This window comes from Phasianus colchicus, chromosome 5, assembly GCF_987193195.1.
Source record: "Phasianus colchicus chromosome 5, bPhaCol1.hap1.1, whole genome shotgun sequence".
Taxonomy (NCBI): domain Eukaryota; kingdom Metazoa; phylum Chordata; class Aves; order Galliformes; family Phasianidae; genus Phasianus; species Phasianus colchicus.
In genome coordinates, this window is record NC_143440.1 from 56,378,894 (window position 1) to 56,399,213 (window position 20,320).

General features: G+C 41.4%; 1 protein-coding gene across 5 annotated transcripts in view; it reads right to left on the reverse strand.

Annotated features, from left to right (window-relative positions):
* Window positions 1-4,052: 4,052 nt before the first annotated feature.
* The window catches only part of KIAA0586 (KIAA0586 ortholog), a 65,198-nt gene continuing 48,930 nt past the window's right edge, over window positions 4,053-20,320 (reverse strand). For all 5 annotated transcript variants that reach the window (XM_090141860.1, XM_031605366.2, XM_031605365.2 and 2 more), the window contains exon 30: window positions 4,053-4,422. In XM_090141860.1, the coding sequence (XP_089997986.1) occupies window positions 4,277-4,422 (146 nt within the window). In that variant the 3' untranslated portion in view covers window positions 4,053-4,276. The remainder of the gene's footprint in view (window positions 4,423-20,320) is intronic.

Genomic DNA, 20,320 nt, shown 5'->3' on the forward strand with positions numbered 1-20,320 from the left:
CCACCCTAGTTCTGCAATAGGAACTACAGAGGCAAGAAGCTCTCTGGCTTTTAGTTCAAGTTATTTCAGGGGCCTCGTGTATCCCTTCTCAACAGTTCTGGTGCAGCACTGTCAGCCTGTGGACCTTGGGAGTGAAGACCAACTGGAATGATGCTTCCTGCCCCAAGCAGGCTCTACAGAGGGTGAAGAAGGACCAAGCCAGCCCCATCTGGGGCTGAGAGCACTGGGAAATGACCTCCTCCATGAACAAAGCACCCTGCAGTCTCTGGATTCTGCTTCTGATTTGATTTTTTCTCTTACCTTTTGGTTTCTAACTTATGTTTTGAATGCCCCCTTCCTGGAGTCATTCAAGGCCAGGCTGGATGGGGCTGTGAGCAGCCTGGTCTAGAGAGTCTATAGCAGGGGTTTGGAACTAAATGATCTTAGAGGTCCCTTCCAACTCAAATCATTCCATGATTCTATGAAACATGAAGCAATTGCTTCTATAATGAGAAGACAAAAGAAGGACAAGCCTGGAGAGGCAGACTAGAGCCCTGTCCATATAAAGAAGTCATAGGAAAGTGGCCAGAATTCCTTCTAGCTTAGTAGTATCTCCTCATTTCAAAAAAGATGGTGCCACTGGTCTCGACAGAAACATGGGAATGCTGAAACACAATGGTGTGGCTCAAAGACACCACAGCATCAAGATTCGGGTCACGTATGGTCACACTTTTGGGATCAAAGAGGCAATATCTCATCCAAGTTCTGGAAGATGGGGAAGGCATTGTCACAGATCATAACAAGGAGTATTTTAGAGGCAACCTATGAAAACATATGTGTTTCGTATGTGTTTAGAGGCAACCTATGAAACCTATGTGTTTAAATCAGGAGTGCACCAAAAGAATGGGATAAAAAAATGAGGAAATCATAGAAACATACCTGCTGGCCAGTATTAAAATCACAAGTAGCTTTCAGTCCCACCTATAAAACTCTGTTGGACCTGTACAGAGAAGATAAACTTTTCATGTCATTTCAATACAGTAGGATGCAACCCTCTTGCCCTTCTGTCTATTCATGTCTAGTGTTAACAGGAAGCTGTTAAATAGCTGCAGGGTTCCAGCTCTGAAGCAGATACATTTCAGAGTGGGATCCAGCAATTTTTTGCATGTGTGTAATTTCAAACATCTGAGTACTTAATTCACAGGGAGAAGGCTGGCATGTACATCTTTACCAAGGCAGGACGGAAACGTTATCCTGTATTGATCTGTAAAGCACCTTGGAAGGTTAGCACCACATTTTCAGCAGCTAATTTTGACAACTTCAACCTCTGAGCTCTGAAGGTGAACAGCAGTAATAAAAGCCTCACTTTATCCAATTTCCCCCAATTCAGATAAGATTAATCGTGTGCATGAAATGCTCTGCTTCCTACACTGAAAACCAAGATAGATCAGCTGAACAGGGAAAGGTGACACTGGCATCGGACAAACCGGCCACAACTTATGGATCCACCCATTCTCCTCACTGCTGCCACCCTAATCACACAGCATCTCTTTTTACTTAGAGCAAAGAGAAAGAAATTGGTTTCTGAGCACCTCACCTCCAGGCTGCCAGATTTTTACCAAAGCTTGAAAATGACTTCAGCAAGTAGAAACACTTCTGACATTTCAGTTTTGCACTTTCATATACTGTGAGTTCAATCTGTGAACAAACACCCTGGTGCCAGTGCTTTCCTAATGTTAAGACTCCTGTGAGCTTCACCAGGAATTCAGCTGAACCAAAATATAAAGCCAGGGTTTTGGTTTCCACGTTGCAATCCTGAAATCCAATAACAACCTCCTCCCCCCACCCCTCTGCTGCTGAGAATTAACTGAAAAATATAGCTGTGTAGAGGTGGGTTTTTAATACTTTTCCTGGATGGAATTCTATTTGATGCTGCTAAGCTTTGATGACATACCCCAATGACTTGCTTGGAAGAAATCCATTTAGCGAGCTTGCAAATCATGCTGTTTCAGTTCTGTGAGTGCCCATGAGAAATGTGCATTTTCAATCATAAAAGCTGCAGAAACAAAATGGAACTTGAAGAGGCAGACAGATGAATTCCTTATCACGGCTTGGCTGTGTTTGCAGAACATGTGCTTACCATTTCAAACTCCGGAAAACTATTTACAGGGATCTGAAATACAAGACTGAATCCAAAAGTAAGAAATAGATAAATTTCTAGAAGATGCATTTTATTTTCCCATTTCAAAGGAAAAAAATAAAAGCCTGATTAAAAACAAAGCAATGCCCCCAACCCCCACACAGCCTTTAGTTTGTTCCTAGGGATTATAAATAGTCCCTTGTAATACGATCTATGCACGGGTGCCAGATTTACAGAGGTTCCCTTATGTTTATTTGGCAGGATGTGTTGTTTTGGGTAAGTTTGGGGGAAAGAAAAGCAAATACTTTGCGCTTTCTCCACCTCTCACAGTTCACTGTGAGTGGTAAATGGAGATTGCAGTGGGCGAACACTTAGCACATCCCAGTGCCACAGTGTCATCCCACCAGCACCACCCAGATCACACTGCCAAGCACACAGGGGCTTCCAGAGATACTTATCAGTCACGCTGAGGTGAGACAGTACATAACTCTAAATGGAATTTTCAAAACAGTTGAAATCGGTCTTCCCTAGGCATTTTCTTGCATATTCACCTAAAAACACAGCTTGTTTCTACACAGCCCAGTCAATGACAATACTTTTGACTTAAATGCATGTGTTCCCAAGAAGAGGAAAAAGAAGAGAATTAGAAAAACACGTGCAATGCTCAGCATTGCAGCCAGCAAAACCTGACACAGTTGTTATCGTGGTATGGGACAACTGCCTTTCCCCCCAGCCAGGGCTGTCTCACCACTCTGTGTGCTCTGCTCGCCTGGGAATCCATCTGCTGTCTCCTGTCTCACCCCTGGTTTGTCAGCTGTCTGTGCGTTCTTGATTCTATAACTGTACCTTGTTTGGTGAAACACAGTTCTGATCCAGGCCAACAGCTCTGGGCACAGGAGCAGTGTGGCTCATTTCACACATTTCCTATTTATGCTGCAACAAAGGGAATCTAAATTATATATTAGCGTTTTCAAAAACATAGCAGCTCAACAGGGAACTTGGAACATAATTTCATCAAAGATTTTTTCTTGTAAGAAAGCTGGGTTAAGGAGCTCTTACCATCCCCACTGTATTTCCATACCCCATAGGTAGTTCCAGTGAACTCAGTGGGCACAGTGGTGATGTGTTGATGGTTGGACCAGATGAGCTTAGAGGTCATTTCCAGCCTTAACAATTCTATGATTTATGACACTGTATGATGAAAACAAACCCCCAGTAATGCTGTCACTCTGGTATCTTTTCATTTCTTAAAGTGATGTTACATGAAGCCTGCCACGCTTTTACCCCCCAACCAAATCTGCTAGTTACATGTCTGTCAAGACAGACAAGAACACAACTCCATAATGTGCTCAAAAGACTTCCTTTAAAATTGAATCATCTGGATATTACTGACCTTGAATGGTTGAAGCTCTCTCTTTTTCCATTTCCCTTTGCAGGTTTTGCAGCAAATCAACCGAACCTTGTGTCAATGAGATCAAAATAGAGCCAACAGGAACTTTAATCTGTCTCTGCTACAGAGAGATGAAATCAGTGCAGGCTCCATAAAATAAGAGTAATGGAAACTGTTCACGGTTATGAGTATCTGCAACAACAAAGTGTCTCCCATTAAGTGATGCACTGAAGCTGTGCAGATGAAGTTATATGCTCTGGTACCACAACGAGGTACAAGTCAACCAAAAAGGAGTCTTTTGTCATAGCTTTTGAGAGCCGAGTTCTGAAGATATCTATAAACACAATATTGATACAAAGACTTTGGTACGTTTTCCTCTGTCTCCCCATTTCAACTGTACTGATACTGTGCTGAGCCAATTGTTTTTCCCCACCATTGAGAGAGACCTTTGGCATGGATTTTAATACTGATCTTTTCCCCGTTCATCTGTGCATACAATAAATATTTAAAGGACCTTCATATTCATTGACTCAAACACAATGATTCCAAAAGAACAGCATTTTATTTGCTTAAAAACATTTGTTATATTCACAAACAGAGCCACTGCCTAAATTTACAGTCGTAACAAAATTATTAGAAAAATAGCAGAAAACAAGCAGTTCTGAAAGACCACTATTTGAATAAAACATCCAGACTATCACACTGGGCTGATAAATGTACTGAAGACAAAACCTTCAGACAGTGACTGTCATAAAAAGCCATACGCTTTAAAATGTATCTGCCCCTGAAGAATCTGAATCCCCATGAATGCTACTTATACTTTGTGTCTGGTCATCTATATTCATGGAAGGCAGCTTCACTGACATCCTTTCTGCAGAAACGTGTGAATGTAAATGTGGGACAACACTTTCTCCTAGGGAAAAAAAAAAAAAAGCAGAACAAAACCACGTTATTTGCAGCCTACAACATATACAAGTTAGCTGTACTGAATTCATCTCCATATTACATCACCTCATGGGAATACAAGGACACAGACATCCTCACTGTCCACAGTTTTGAGGCAGTTAAGAGTATGCTGATTTAGCCATCACAGTTTTCTTGATAAGACAACAAAGGGATGAATATCTATGCATACAAAGGATGGACTGTATTTGCATACACCTACCTACACATGTATACATGCTGTGGAAAGTCACAGCAGTGCTCAGTCTCCATCTGGGAAGCACTGGAGGGAGAGAAAACAACCTGCAGGCAGGTACCAGAGGTAGGAAGGAGGGTGATGGGCAGAAGTTACTGCATTTAGCTCCAGGAAGGAGACAGGATCCGTCAGTTTGTGGAGCTGAGGGAGCAAGACATGAATCAGGCTACAGACAGGAAAAATAGCATTGGATGAGTGGTATAGCATTCACAGAACCAGAAAGAGTGTTTTGAGATTGCAGTTGTCCTTGGGATATTTATTTTAAATGCAGCAGCTACAAGCAAAACAAACATACATGAGTCTGCGCTCAACAGCAAAGGTCCTTCTGGAGTTTGTTCTTATTCCAATGAGCCATAACAATTCTCCCTTCCTCTATCACAGGCTAGGTAATTAAAACACTATTTTCTCAATGAAAAAAAAAAGAAAGCTAGGCTTCCTTTCACCCCACTTAATTATCTACTATGTCACTGTAGTGGTAATCTGCTTTCATCTGCCTTGTAGCAAAGCACGCTCCAAACGACTAATTAAAATAACAAAAACCCACTGCTAAAATAAAATTTCATTGGGTGTTTTTCACGTTGGAGCAGCTGCCAACAGCCTAGGAAGTCAAACACAAATGAAGCCAGAGATGGTAAAGCCAGTTCATGGAGCAGCCTGTGCCAGCTGAGCCTCCTGCACCTCGGGATGGCAGCAATAGCACAAGAGCACGCGTGTGACCCCTGGGAACCAATGTCACCTGCCTGCCACAGCTGCTCACATGCTCTGCAAGAAGCAGTGGCTGCAGTTTGACCACCATCCTCACTTTTTGGACAGCCTTCTTTGCTCCCTTCCTGAAACCCTCAGCACAGCGCAGATGCCAAGGCTTGTGTTGGCATGGGCCCAAGCAAATCCAACACAGGAGCAGTAAGATGGCATGAGAAATTCAACTTCTTCTGAACGTGATTCCAAAGCACATTACAGTAACAGCACAAGGATGTGCAAATAACATATGCGTTTTGTTTTTCCAGAAGTACTTCCATGAGCTTAGCCTGTAACCACGTTCGCATGACAAAAATAGGTTATTCAGAAGGGGAAGAGAAGAAAAGCAAAGCTTTTATTTGGTTAGACGTGAAGCTGACACACAGTAAAGACATGGATGTGTAATGCCCAAGGAAGTCCTGTAAATCATCCGAGACACCAAAGCAGCACTTCAATTCTGCATGTAGGTTGATGCTTTCAAAGCTTGAGTTTGTTAATAATTTCCACAGCCATGTCATATTCCATGAGGTCATTGTTTCAACAGCTGTTTTCAGGTTTGTTAAAAAAAAAAAGGGGGGGGGGGGGTGTGGAGAGAAAGAATATTCCCTTATCCCAAAAGCTCTGTAGTAACTTTGCAAGCATTTGACTCTGGGGTGCTGAAAGACCCTATGATATCAGTATACATTCTTCTTAATGCATACTCTAATATATTTTACAGACATACTGCAGTTCAATTTTATGACAGATGTAAAATGCTAAAAGGACAGAGAAATCAACAGAATAATTCCATCTGCTTGCTCAGCTGAGAAATTAGCAGGTCCTGAGTTATCCAAATAGTAAAGAAAAGTGTAATAAATAATCAAAGCAAACACTTCTTGAAATCTGAAGTTTTTGACTGTGTTAAGATACAAGAAAATACAGAACCTAGATTTTCAGCACTTCAACTATAAAATATGATGGATATCCTATTTCACCTACTCAATAAGCTCAGCTCCATGACTCTAACTTTCCAAGACAGAAAGCTGCTAGTCCTATCACTATATGGACCCAAAGATGAAACTGTTATGTTACCCCCACATGTGCTTTATCATTATCACCCCTCACTTAATCTAACCTCTGGCATGCACTGCGCACACATACAGAGATGTCTATGTGGATAAATACACAAACACAAGCATGCAGGCTTAAATGCTTGTTTCTGTGTTCACATACAAGCTTTTAAGCATACATATTTTTGAGTGTCTATACTGAGCTTTTGCTGTCCATCAGAGATGGAGCTTGTCCAGGTCCTTAACATGATACTTCATTTTATTTCTTCCCCCCCATCAGCTCACAACCAAGCCTAAGATGCTTTCCTCTTCCACACCAAACCCTTCACAGTCATAAATATGCACATAGCATTGGTGCTTAGAACCTTCTGATAGGCTATAAAATAAATATGGAAAATTCCTCCATTTACAAAGCAGGGCAGGGCAGGACGATTGGTGATCTTCACAGCTTTTTCTCTTTAGAAGTTCTGGAAGTACTCAAAACAATTTTGTAATCATGTACTTAGATGTATTTATAAAACTTTTCCTTGTTAAAATCCAATAAATGGAATGAGTGATCCCAGGTGACCTCCACTTCTCCGAATTCATTGTCACCATCTAAAAGAATACTTTCATATAAACTGTGAAAACTGACACCCTTCCTACGTGTGTTTAAGGGACTCTGACTGGTAGAAACTCAGCGGTGACTGAAAACATCTTGATGACCCACTGATGGAAAATGTCAGATCTGTGATTAGGGATTTTGCCTGTGCTTGGCAATCTATAACAAATTCGTGTACAGTACTAAATTTCCAGATCTTTGTTTAACAGAAACATAAAAATTAATGGTGTGTCAACCATCCAGTGACCTGTGAAGGGAGTTTTTCTCTAAGACATACCGTCACACAGAGAGTATGCTATATACAAGTGTATCGTGAATGTATGCCAAATGGAAAAGGAATTAAACACACTGAAGGGAGGTTTTGTTACTCATACCATATGGCAACAATAAGAACAAAGAAAAATGTTTAAATCTTTCCCTTTAAATTTTTAGATTTGGCAAAATAAAAAGACTAAACAAGTCTGACTTTTAAGCCAAATAAAAACCATGTGCTTTAACTCCTTACGGTTGGTGTCCATAGTTTCCATTTTTAATTTATCAGGAGGTAAATCAGACCCTTATCTTATCGACAAAAGGACTTATCTTCATAGACAATAAGTAGGGAGGATTGGGATCCAGGTTATTGTTGTAGTTTATAACTGGAACCGTAATTACTCTAATTAACTGCATATTACTTCCTGAAGTTTATAAACAACCATCACCCTCCAGAACCCTTCCTCTACTCTTTCTCCGATGTAAAAACTGAAGCAGCTGACTTCTAGAGCAAGAATAACTTTCCAAGTATATGAAAAAAAAACAAGTCTGCTGCAGAACTCCCATTCCTTTAATAGCACGGGTTGATACGAATGGCTTGTTTCTTCTCCTGCCAGGTTCCAGCTGCTTCACTTTGTTTATTACTGACTTCAAAGATTAAAATGCTGTCCTGTCCCAACAAATAACTTCCTCCAGATGGCATTATCTCAAGTGTTCAGAGCACTGGGGATAGCACAGCACCTGCAAATCTGTAACTCGGCATCTTAAAACCCCCAACGAAAGTGCCTTCATAGTTTTTACTCCATCCTTCCCCCATTTTGTCCACTCATTTTCATACCTAATTGTACAGTTGTTGAGCACAGCAAGGCAAGAAGCAGTATTTTCTGCAAAGTCAAGATTATTCCAGACTTAATGGGGTTGATATATATCAATAAGAAACAGGCGTATTTTGATGTAAGCAGTCCTGAAGGCTAAACTGAAAAGAGAAAATATAGTGCAGTGTCAGTCATGTTGCTAATTATATTATAAGAAACAGGATTTCCAGTCAAGTCTCATGTCAAGCTATACTCTGTGTACTGAATACATAACTCAACGTTTCTAGAATTTAATGGCTTATACAGTTGAAAGTTGGTATGGTAAGGAACTGGTCAGATGGCATCAAGATGGCAAAGAATACAACATTCTCAGAAGGGAGCTCAACCATCAGTGGTCTCTGAAATAACCCAGCCATTTGGACAAGATTATTCTGCGCTCATTAGAAACCACAGGTCCTCCACTCTTCTAGCCCTGGCCCACTTCCACTTTGAATTCATATGCACATTTATGCTATTACGGAGAAGATGTCCTTTCCCAGCTCAGCCAAAAACGAAGCAAAAATGTTTAAGCACGTGTGACTGTGATCTCATTGCGTAAATGCATTGCTTAGCACAGGGCTCTTGAAGGCGGGTCAGATCTCTGGCTTCCATGGGGTTAGAAACACAAAAGCAAGAGAACAAGATGCTCTGCAAATGCAAGCAGTTTTGTTCTCCAGCTCAGAAACAGATCATCCATAACTTAAATGTTTTCATGACAAACAGAAAATTCTCTAGGCAAACTGAGGCCAAATTTCCAGGGCTGAGTTAGACGAAAGGGATAGATTTACAATTAAAACACATCAGATATTCTACAGAAATGGACTGATATCTGCAGGATTTGAGCCAAAAAATGTCTGGATCTAAAAGCATGAGTCTACTGCTTGAGCTGAAAAGTTTCATTCTTGAAAACTTCAGCCAACTCATAAAACCAAATAAGTGGGCTACAGCCACCAGAGGAGACAGAAAACTCTATACTGTGAGTTCAGCTGAAGGTTTGACCCAAACTTGGCAAATTCCATCTTCACATGGTGTAGTGTACTTATGGAAATTGTGTGTACATATACACAGAAAATAAACATGCAGACGCACACACTCTTTTCTCTTTTTTGTTTGTTTGTTTAAACTCCAATGTATATCCTGCTTATAAACATTTGGGAAAAGGAAATAAATCAGATCCTGAGTCAGTATAAGAGGGTGGGGTATGGGCGAAGCAGCGAACACATTTTACAAAGCAGAATATTTGAAAATGATTTTTCCTCCTCTCAAGTCTGAGTTCAAGGTTCAGCGGTTTTCCAAAACATGTTATATTCCCACCAATAGTAACACTAAACAGAACAAAAACTAGAAATACATAAAATAAACTAGAACCAGATTGTTCAAAATCCTAACGGAGTTGTTGGAGACCGGTAGGGAAGGGCAGACAGAAAGCAGCTCCAAAAACATCTAGGAATGAGATTGCAGAGTTTACTAAATAAATATTTCCTTTTGGAGACTAAAATCTACTCTCCTCCCTTCGATCTGACATACTTTGTGCTGTACAGTGTCTCACTGTTCAACAATGAAGTTCCCTGGCTGTAATTCTTGCTGTTGTTTCCCAGCAACTCACTTCCAGAAGATGTGCAATGATCTTTCCATACAACTGCAATAATTATTAATACAAAGAAGAAATAGAAAAGTCAGCTCCAATTTTCCTTGCAGAAGCCTGTGATTTTTGGGATGTGAAAATGAATACTCATTTTGTAACTTGTATGCATTGCTTGTTTCTTGATTGCAACCATTTTGTTGCAAAACAGGGAGAGGAGGGGTCATCTGCAGTAGACCTGGAAACAGCAAATTTTATTCAGAGGTAAGAGACAGTGAACAGACAGGCAGCAGAAGGAGGAGGTCCAGTGCTGGTACAGAAACTCTAGAAAAACACCACGAAAACAAGCATCTTGTGCAAGGCTTGGGGGGAGCAATCTCTCAGTCCACAAGAGAACCCAGGTAAACAGCTGGTGGGATTGGAAAAATCTGACAAGTGATAATTAAAAACCATATATTAATCTTTTTTTTTTTTTTTTTTTCCTTCATTTTCTGAAAAATCTAAAGGTGAATGGATGGGAAAGTAGTCATATAAAACCAACACATACAGTTCTGTTATTCACACCTTCATGTTTGGGGATCCAAAAGACATTTTCATGCCAGCTGTCAAAGCAAAGCAAAACAAAGCTCAAGGAGGAGGAACTTTTTATTGGGAAGGTTGAGCAGGTAGCGTGAGAATGAGGGGAAATGGTTATAAACTGGAAGAGAGTAGACTTAGACTAGATATTAGGAAGAAATTCTTATGGTGAGGGCAATCAGACATTGGAACAGGTTGCCCAGAGAGGCTCCTGGAAGCATTCCCTCACTGGAAGCATCCAAGGCCAGGCTGGATTGGGTTGTGAGCAACCTGGTCAAGAGGGAGGTGTCCCTGCCTATAGCAGGGAGTTGGAACTGGGTGGCCTTGAAGGTCCCTTCCAACCCAAACTATTCTGTGTTTCTATAAGAAAATAGACTCATACAACCAATAGCATGAATTCACATTAATTCTGAAATGAAGTTACACAGACCTCCCTCATGATGCAGAGTCATTCAGTACAACCTAGCAGTAAGCTTGGCTCCTCTGAGACGTCGTATCTTTACATATTAATTGCAGTACTACTGCCTGCAGCTTATCTACATCGTACCACAGTGCTAGACATAATAGTGTTTGTAGCCTACATGAGGAGTGTCAAGTTAAAAAAATCAAAGCACCTTCATAAAAGTTCCATGACTTGTTTTTATTTCGAAATAATTAAACAATAATTTACACAAGCTGTTAAGAGTTGAACAAACTAAATTCTATAATGCCTCACAGCAAATCAGGCTTGCAGTGGGTTTGAAAATGAGCATCTTCCCAAGTTGTGGTGAAATGAAGATGGGTGTCCCAGTGAGGGAATTCCAGAAGTGACATTCTTTATAAGTAAGCATACCTGCTAGAAGACCTATTAGGTTACACAGGAATCCATTCCTGCCTCAGAATTGTTGTTTGGGTCAATGTGGCCCATGCACAGAAGTACGATGGCTTTCATGCAGCCTTTGATGTGCAGTTGTCCATATCACTTGGGATGGATGCACACGTAGTTCAAGACAAACAGCAATCTGTACTTATCAGACAAGTTCCGTGTGTTGCAGGTCAAGACTGAGCACGTTCTCTGCTGTGATGTTCGCACTGCATATGCTTAGTAAACACTGTGTGTTATCCAGCTCTATTAACTCAGCTGATCTATTAAGGCCAGCTAGGAGACTTTTAAAAACAACTGTTAGGAATGTAAGACAACAAATCGCAGTGCATGGGCAAGAAGTCAAGAGCTACTTTCTATCACTTAAAAACGTGACGGGATTCCTTGATGCGCTCTCTCTCAACCAGACAAGAGGATTTCCTGGCCAGAGGGTTACATTCCCTCCAGCCATGGCAGCAGTCAGGTCAGAATGAAGGCTCTGGGATGGACATCAGGAAGAAAAGAGAAAACCTTCTGTACCACACAGCCCCTCCAGCAGTGCTGCAGGGCAGAATTTTCTCACTGTGAGTCACTCATCACCTACACTAAGGTCACTACTTGCATTCTTTTAACAAAAATCTATACAAGATCTACTCAGAAAAAAAGCTGTTCAAATGACAAGTGTTTTCTTCTAGGTGATCTCTGTCACCTAGCTGTAATCCTCCATTCCACAGACATAAATATTCACAGGACCTTATGCATTTGTTTTGATCATTTTTCACTTTTAAAGCCATGGGATTCTGCATATGGAAACTGTTTGCCAAGACTGCCATTACTTTACCAACACTACAAAAATTTGGTATATTAAAAAGCCTATAGCTACAGCACAATTACTCAATTTTTGTAATTGCACCCTTTAAAAAGATTATGATTTTTTTTTTTCCCAAAGCAAAACAAGACAGAACAAATCCAGCCCTATGCAGTTGCATTTTGCAACTCTGCACAGACATTTCTAGCATGTGTGCCCACAAACTTGTTAGAAAGATCTCCCTTCAAGACTTATGTTAAACAGCAGAAGGTGGCCATTGAAGATCTTAACATTTGTGCGTATCAATTAATTCTGAAAAACGTATGAGGAATAAGTAATTCAGGGAAATTTTAAGTGGCAAATAATTTTTCCATTAGGTCAGAAAGAATACTACAGTAATCTAAATAAGCATTATGTTAAAATAAGGAATACATTCAATGTCCTTACTAGCAGATGTGTTGGAAGAGAGTTAACGTGCAAGAGTTCAGACCCTATTCTGCCAAAGGGCATCCAAAACTTCCCTTGTAATGAGCACCCAGCATAATAACAAGTAATGTTGTCTACAATCTAATGCCCTGGACCAGAATGTTGGAAATGTCTGACAGCAATTTTTTTTTCTTTCTCATGCTATTTTAACATTTGTACACATCAAGAATGTTTAAACTTTGTGAGTAACAATAAGCATTCCTCCTTGGAAAACAAAACAAAAACCAAAGCCTGTTACACGGGAAAGAATAAAACAAGATTCCTTTGCGATACTCTGTAAAAGAACTCACAAATAGCTTTAAATCAATAGAGCCAATGAACTGCAGAAACACACTGCTCTACAGCTATGCTACCAGTTTAGCCCACTGCATCCCCTTTCTAACTTCCCACATTGCTGCTTATTGTAATGGCACATGCATCCACTCCTGCCATTTGTTGTACAAAGCAAAGAAAGCACTGCAAACTCCTCTCACTAACACTGTGCTTCTGGAAGATGTAGTGACCAATGGCTCCCCACCAGCACCAGTAAAACCAACAAACTGCTAGCAACCCTGGAGCTGCTCTGCAGTCTTCAAGCAGCAGCCAGGCAGTGCCTTCTGGGACACAAACATAACCACGTAGAATCACAGCATCATTTGAGTTGGAAGGGACCAGCTCAAGGCCGTCTGCTCCAACTCCCTGCTACACACAGGGTCACCTACAGCTCAATCAATAGCCCAGAGGCTGGTCCAACCTGAAATGTAAGCCCTGCTCACACTGTGTTTCCATTTGGCAGATGTTCTTTACTTCTAAAACTACACACGTATACAAAAGTTGAAGCATTAATTGATGGTGATAATTCTTTGTAGTCCCCAGTGCCAACTTGCTTTAGAAAGCTTTGCAGCTCTTTGACAGTCACTCTTCCCAGCCCAAAGTGTTGGTGCCAATCTTGGCTTGTACTCAGTTCACCAATAGGTTTCTTCACTGCTTTGGGCCACATGATTAATAGAGCTTGTAAGCTGTCTGACTGAAATTCATTTATCACTTGTCCAGGTTTAAATATTCCTGGATACAGCATGGGGAAATCTGCACAGGAAAGGAAAGCAAGAGGAACTCAAATAGGCATGCATGGGAGCAGCTCCTTGCAGTGGTGTGAGCGCTGCATGCCAACTTGTCGTGACTCAGGCAGGTGAATGGAGCAGATCTGTGGGGCTGCACATTCTGCAGCTCCTGAATTCAGCTGGTTACAGTTATAGGAACAGCAAATACAGAGAGCTCCTTTAGAAAGCACCTTTGCAAACCCTCTATAGAACTGGCAACGACGTAAAGCCAATTATTTACAACAATCCTAATCTGTCACAATCACACCCAGTGTGCAACACTACAAAAAGCATAGAGGTAAACCATTCCTATCTAACAAGCTCTGCAGTCCTGAAGTTGAGGTGAGCTTGCACCAAATACACAGTTCTGCAAATGCAGCAGCTGAAGTCCTGGGCTCACAAAACTTGCAAGTGGAGAATTAGGATCTAACTTAGCGACATAGGTACCACAGGTGTATGGGAGTCTATACGAAACCTTAATGCTGAATAAAATCACCTATGAGTCATTCTGGTCCATAAGTAATTGCAATTTACTGTTATAAGCCAAGGGTATTTCAATAATTAGATTTTAAAGCAGCTCATGGAATTTAGTGGCTCTCTGGTAACTTCCTTGAAGCAAATGTATTTCCATTACGTATATATTCTATACGTTCCTCTGCACTCCCAAGTTTAGGAACACTCACTCAGATAAATCAATCTGCTTTCATGCCCTTTCTATACACACTCACAGAAGAAGCAAAAATTTAAAATGCATTATTTGTTACCTTTTTTCCCTCTGTCCCTCTTTGTTTCCCTCTCTTCAATGCAGACTGTCATGAAAGAAGTGATTCCAGAATATAGTTACAAATTCAATACATTCACCCATTTGGGAACATATTTGCCCTCACTAAGACTTATGCCACACTACAGCCTATGCAAGAGCAGAGAAAACCAAATGCGTAAAGATCATCACATCTGAATGGCGCTGTTATTTGATGCAATTAGGTTGTTTTTAACCATCTCTAAGGGAGAGAACACACGTGCTGCAAGGACTCTCAGAACAGGACTGTCTCCTAGGATGAGGAAAGCCTGGGTCACGCCTGGGGCCCCTCGGGGGTTCTGTAATGCAATCTGTAATACAGTTTTACTGCTCAGGTGAGAAAGTTGTCCAATCCCTGTTCCACCAGGAGATAAATAAGTTCATGCAGACTTGCTGCTCTGTATTTTCAGAGAACTACTTTGAAAGCAAGCAGAGTCATAGCCGAGGTGTAGCGTGATTCACACAGCCCACATTTATCACACTCAGAAAGCTTCCTGACCACTGCTGGCAATACATTCTCAATCTGATACAGAAAGTCCCCATTAAGAATCATTTGCTTGTTTAATTTTCACTTATTGAGCTTTAATGTACCATAAAAGTAAGTAATAACAACAGTACCTTAAATAAATATTGCTTGTCTTGTACTCATTAATGTTTTAGAGGAACACGTAACTACCTCTAGATACAGGAAGCTGCTGGAAAATAAAAACTGACCGATCACATAAACTCAAGTAAGAGCTTTAAAGAATTCTTGCTGAGGACCGAGTTCAACAAAAAATGTATTCTGTTCACTGTACACACGACACCAATGGGAATAAGGGCCAGTTCAAGTTCTAAGTTACCATTACTTGGGTAATAGTTTCAAGCTGCAAGGCACAGCTGTATAGGCCCAGCCAGACAGGCTATCACAGCAATGCTTTGATAGCATGGGGCCCTTAAGTGTCAGGATATAGAAAAGGCAGCAGTTGCTGGCTGTGAAAACAGTCTGATACAAACCAGATGGGGACTTACTTGATGGGCAACACAAAGGAAAACAATTGGCTCATTCAACAAAGTCAGGCCACTGCCCCAGAGAATTAACAGAAGACAATAACAGTCAACCAGAGTTGATGCAAACAAGAAACAGCCATGTGGTTATGGTTTAAGGAATTGTTTCTCCTCAGACTAAACATAAAGTTTTGATTTCTAATTCTTATATTCATTAATTTCAGTCTAGTTTACAAGCACCCTCTTCCTCCAAAGCCTTCCGTGTAATTCATTTATGCAGCACCAGCCTTCGTGCACCTACTTAACCCAAAAAAAAAAAAAAAATCACACGACAAGGCAGGCTGCATTAATCTAACGTTTCCTGAAGAATGCTAAGACCACAGACAACTTTCAGAGCTGTGTCAGAACGACCCTGCAGATGCACAGCACACAGTGTGCTATCAGGCACACTCGCTCTGAAGCATTTGCATGAATATGGATGCGTATTTACCAATTCATTCTGATTTTAAGCAAATGGAGCCCACTGGGTCATGTGCTGGGTAACTGGAGCACAGCTGTTCTCTCAGTTCTGTGAAGAGTTCTGTGGTGTTATTTATTTTACTTTCTCAGAAATAAACACCAGATCAATTATGTTACCACATAACGGCTTTGTTTGTCAGGCTACAGTTGGAAGTCTGTTAAAATAGCTATTATTAAACTTTTTTTGAAGTAATCAGAAATCTTAAAATTGGTTATTTCAGTCATAACTGAAAAAATCCCCAAGCCAGCCCCTTTTAGAAGCACGCTCGTAGAAGATTATGGTCCAAAATCTTAATTGCTCTTGCTGTTTTATTACAGGAAATATAAAAGTGACATGTGCAAAGGTATTTTGATTACAAATTACTTACAGAGATTGCACAATAAGTCAGACCACTGCGGGCCTTCTGCAATTTCACTCTCAGACTGAAAACATCTGAACTTTCTTTGCTTACGCTCCAGAATATTCTCTCTGGTGAGCTCTGCACTTTGTGCGTGCACAAAGTCGGACGGCACACGCTGAAGGACAAACACACACTTGGGATGCCCAACTCTGTGCACCTACAAATCGCAGTGACACACAGACGTCCTGGATGCCTTCTGAAATCACATCATCCTGGGGTCTGTCAGCTCCAGCACACATCCCGTGAGCTTCACTGCTGCTGCTGGCTGCTCAGTTGCTGGTTGTCAGGTTGCCAAGCAGGGCTGTATGATATAAACTTCTCCTAAAGATGCCACTCTGACCTACAGAATCATCTGGGTTGGAAAAGACCTTCAAGATCACCAAGTCCAACCACCAACCAACTGTGGGTATGCATGGAGTCTACTCTTTCTAAGTACTTCACTTTCCATGCAGGGCTTGCAAAAAGCAGCTGAGTTAAAGAACTGAATGAATGGCTCTCATTTAACAGCCCGTCATAGGGCAGACAGAGCTACAGGGTTTGTCCTAAAAAAAGAAAAAGAGCTGCTGAACTGATGAAATACAAAGTCAGGGGCTAACTGCTCTCTTAACTGCTTCTATCTCCTAGCTGCAGGGGTGCTCATGCCTGCAAGCATGGACTAAAATGCTGCCTTGGCTGCATTCAAAACAACCAGCACAGATCGTAGGTAGAAAAGTACATTTTTGCTTCAGTTTCCTGCCATAAGCACAGAGCCAGCGCTTTAACAAAGCCGTTGTGTGCTGTGCTCTGTCTGAGCTAAAACATCTCTCCAGCAGAATCGTGAGGCTTATTTCCAAGAGCACAGCCAAATTCTTGAAACCTCCAATGAAGGGGAGGGTTGTCACATCATAGCAGAGAAGGTTTTGCCTGCAGTGCTGCTATTACTCATTTTTCACATCATATATATCGAGGTCAGAACACATTTTTTACATAGAGCTGCAACTTTGCTCGGAATCTCTTCGTCAGGCTGCTGCTAGATAACGAACCTCAGGAACAGAACAGCCTTTATCAGACTCTACCCACAGAGATACCGCCTGTCTTAGCCCTGCATTTAAAAGCGGATGGGAGAGGAGCAAAAATCTCTTTAAACCCTACATCTGCCTGCACAGACAGACCCCAGTGCTTCTAGCTCTTGTAAAAACGAGTTTGGTAAAAGTGGGTTTAGACAGCGTTCAGCAGAGACCGTCTCCACAAAGGCTGCATGTAAAGGCAGCTGGGGCAGGAGAGGACGGCCGCCTGGCCATTAAGCGAGGACTCTCAACAGGAAACTCTTTCTCCTTCTTTTCTTTCTGGTTTTTTTTTTTTACTCAGGAAGGAAGCTCCCTCTCCAGAAACAAGCATTCCCTGTGTAATCTCGCTGCTCGCATGTCTCCAGGATCGCTTCCAATTACTTAAACGAGCAACATGCACTCTAAAGAAGCTAATGGTGTATTTACGCTGTAACACAAGCTAGTAAATATTTCCCATTTATTAATTGTGATTTACATAACAGCGCACAATGGCAGCTGTTAAGTAAATAAAATAATTTTCTCAAGATCTGTAATTATGGTTTTACGATTATAAAAACAAACTAAATTACAGCAATGGAGCAAGCGCCAGCAAATTCCATGCCTTCTATTTCTACTGAAGATCCAGTGGCCTGACAAGGGACAGAAACTGCAGCTCTTTTATTGCCTTTAAAACAAACACAGCCCTGCCTACGCCTCGTGATAGGTATAGTGCATAAAATGAGGCCACGATGCACAACCCTGAGATTATTACTTTACTGTAACAAGCAGTACGGAGGTCAGCAGGTCAAATCATATTAAGTCTAACCTGCTTTCAATACGTCATTTTGACCCAAAACATAAATGCAGTTCTCCCAGACTCTGGGTGGCCTGCAAGATGCACGTTTCCATTGTTTGTGCATGGCTGATTATTATTTTGCACTGAAGATATGTACCTACCCGACCCTAAAACAGAAGGCATTAACAGAGAGTCAAAGTTGTGCTGTACACAGAGAACCAGCGACCTCCCTTTGGCCAAGGCACTGGGAAATAAATACTTTTCACTGACCTGCTGTGTATTTTGTGCCACACTCTGCAACTTTCACTTAAGTTGTTTAGAGCTGTCCATAAGAACAGCTCTTCCTGCTCTAAAAGTAAAAGAAAAGTTTTAGATTAGAGAAGTAAAGCAGTCTCTATACAACAAGAGATGCGAAGGTTCTCAATCTGAATTAATTTTTCCTAGGTATACTTCTATTTTCTTCCCCTGAGTGACAGCACTCCTGATGAAAACCAGAGCACAGTAGTCTGCAGACAAAACAGAACCCACCTCCATTATTTATCACTGCTCCTTGCAAACGCAGCCACCAGAAGCATATTTTCAACAGGTATTTCAGAGAAGAGCATCTGTAGCATTTAATAGTATTTCATTAGAGGCAGCCTTTGTATTGCTGCAGCAAGAAGAAGGTACCAGAAAAACTTGGCCGTTGTTCAATGCATAAAGCAGGAAGGCTGCTTAGTCCTGGAGGATTCAGAAAAACAAGTGAATAAAATACCCAGCCAACCGCACTGCTTGTGAGCATGAAAACTGCCATCAAGTCATGCACTCTCATAATATAATCAGCAATAAAATTAAAAAAAAACCCTGATGTTACAATTTGAGACTGATTTGACAATTTGTGAATACCAATCAATTACGTATCCATATTATTGGCTCGGTAGGTTTTATTAAGAACAACTTCACAGCTACGCCTCTGCTCTGTTAGCAGTGCAAAAACTTACAAAGCATTAAGTAAGAAAACGAAACAAATTTAATGGCTGAGAATGATAGCATTTGTAAATCTCCTTTCTCCTTTATAAAAGAGGTTTGCAAGCAAAGACTGCGGATTATTCATCGCTCACATTAAGCTGCCTCCACATGGCACATACGCTGTCGCCCTGGTAATTTCTCTCCTACCCAGGCACTACACAAACAGCTGGCTCCTTTGGATTTTTATGCATTGCTTTAAAAAGCTAAAATGAGAGCCCTCCACAAACAGGTAAAGCTGAAGGGTGTCCAGCTGCCTCTGCCACAGATCAGCACAGCCAGTGCAGCCGGGACAGCAGAAGCTGTTCATTCTGTTGCTTTGCCCTCAGCCACGCACAAGCTACTAAATTATAAAGGGCAACATCTGCTTTCCCTGCCAACCAGCAAAATAAAACAAACCCAGTGTGTGCTGAGGACAGAAAGCCTACATTTCTCCTATCGCCGTGCTGTAAATGTTTCTTCAAGTTGAAATATGTGTTTGTAATACTCCTTGTCTTCATCTGTCACCATACGGTATCCATGCAATTTGTCACCGGCCTCAAAGACTTCCTGGTCTGATACCGAAGCTTTTTATAAAAGAAATGCAATTTTCACACTGAAAAAGAAATGTGAGATAAGAGGCCTTCTTAAACGACTGTCTTAAATGCCTGTTAACCCAATCCAGGAAGGCAGTCTTTAGAGATACTGCAGTGTATCTGCCAACTGAAGCTGCTCAGAGCCAGCAGCAGGTCCAGCTGACACAGCTGATGTACCAGGCTGCAAACTGCAGGGACTGAGGGTGCAGTCACCTTGTTCAGAACGTTACCTTTGCAGGCTGTGATCTCTAGCAGAGGCCGTTGCATACATAGCAACCCCAAGCAAATGCTTTGCTGAGTGAAAAACAGCGCTATTCATCGAATCACAGAATGCCTTGGGTTGGAAGGGGGATCTTAAAGATCACTGAGTTCCAACTCCCTGCTGTGAGCTGGGAGCTCAGGCTGCCCAGGGCCCATCCACGGCCTTGGGCATCTCCAGGGATGGGACAACCACAGCTCTGGGCAGCAGTGCCAGGGCCTCACCACCCTGCAAGTAAAGGATTTCTGCCTGACATCTAACCTCAATCTCTTTATTTTTAATGTCATTCCTCAGAAAGTATTTTGTTATAATGACATACTGAGGCACATCTTTAGAAGTGGTAGAAATCTCACTTTAAATTTGTCATTCCTGCTGAAAAAC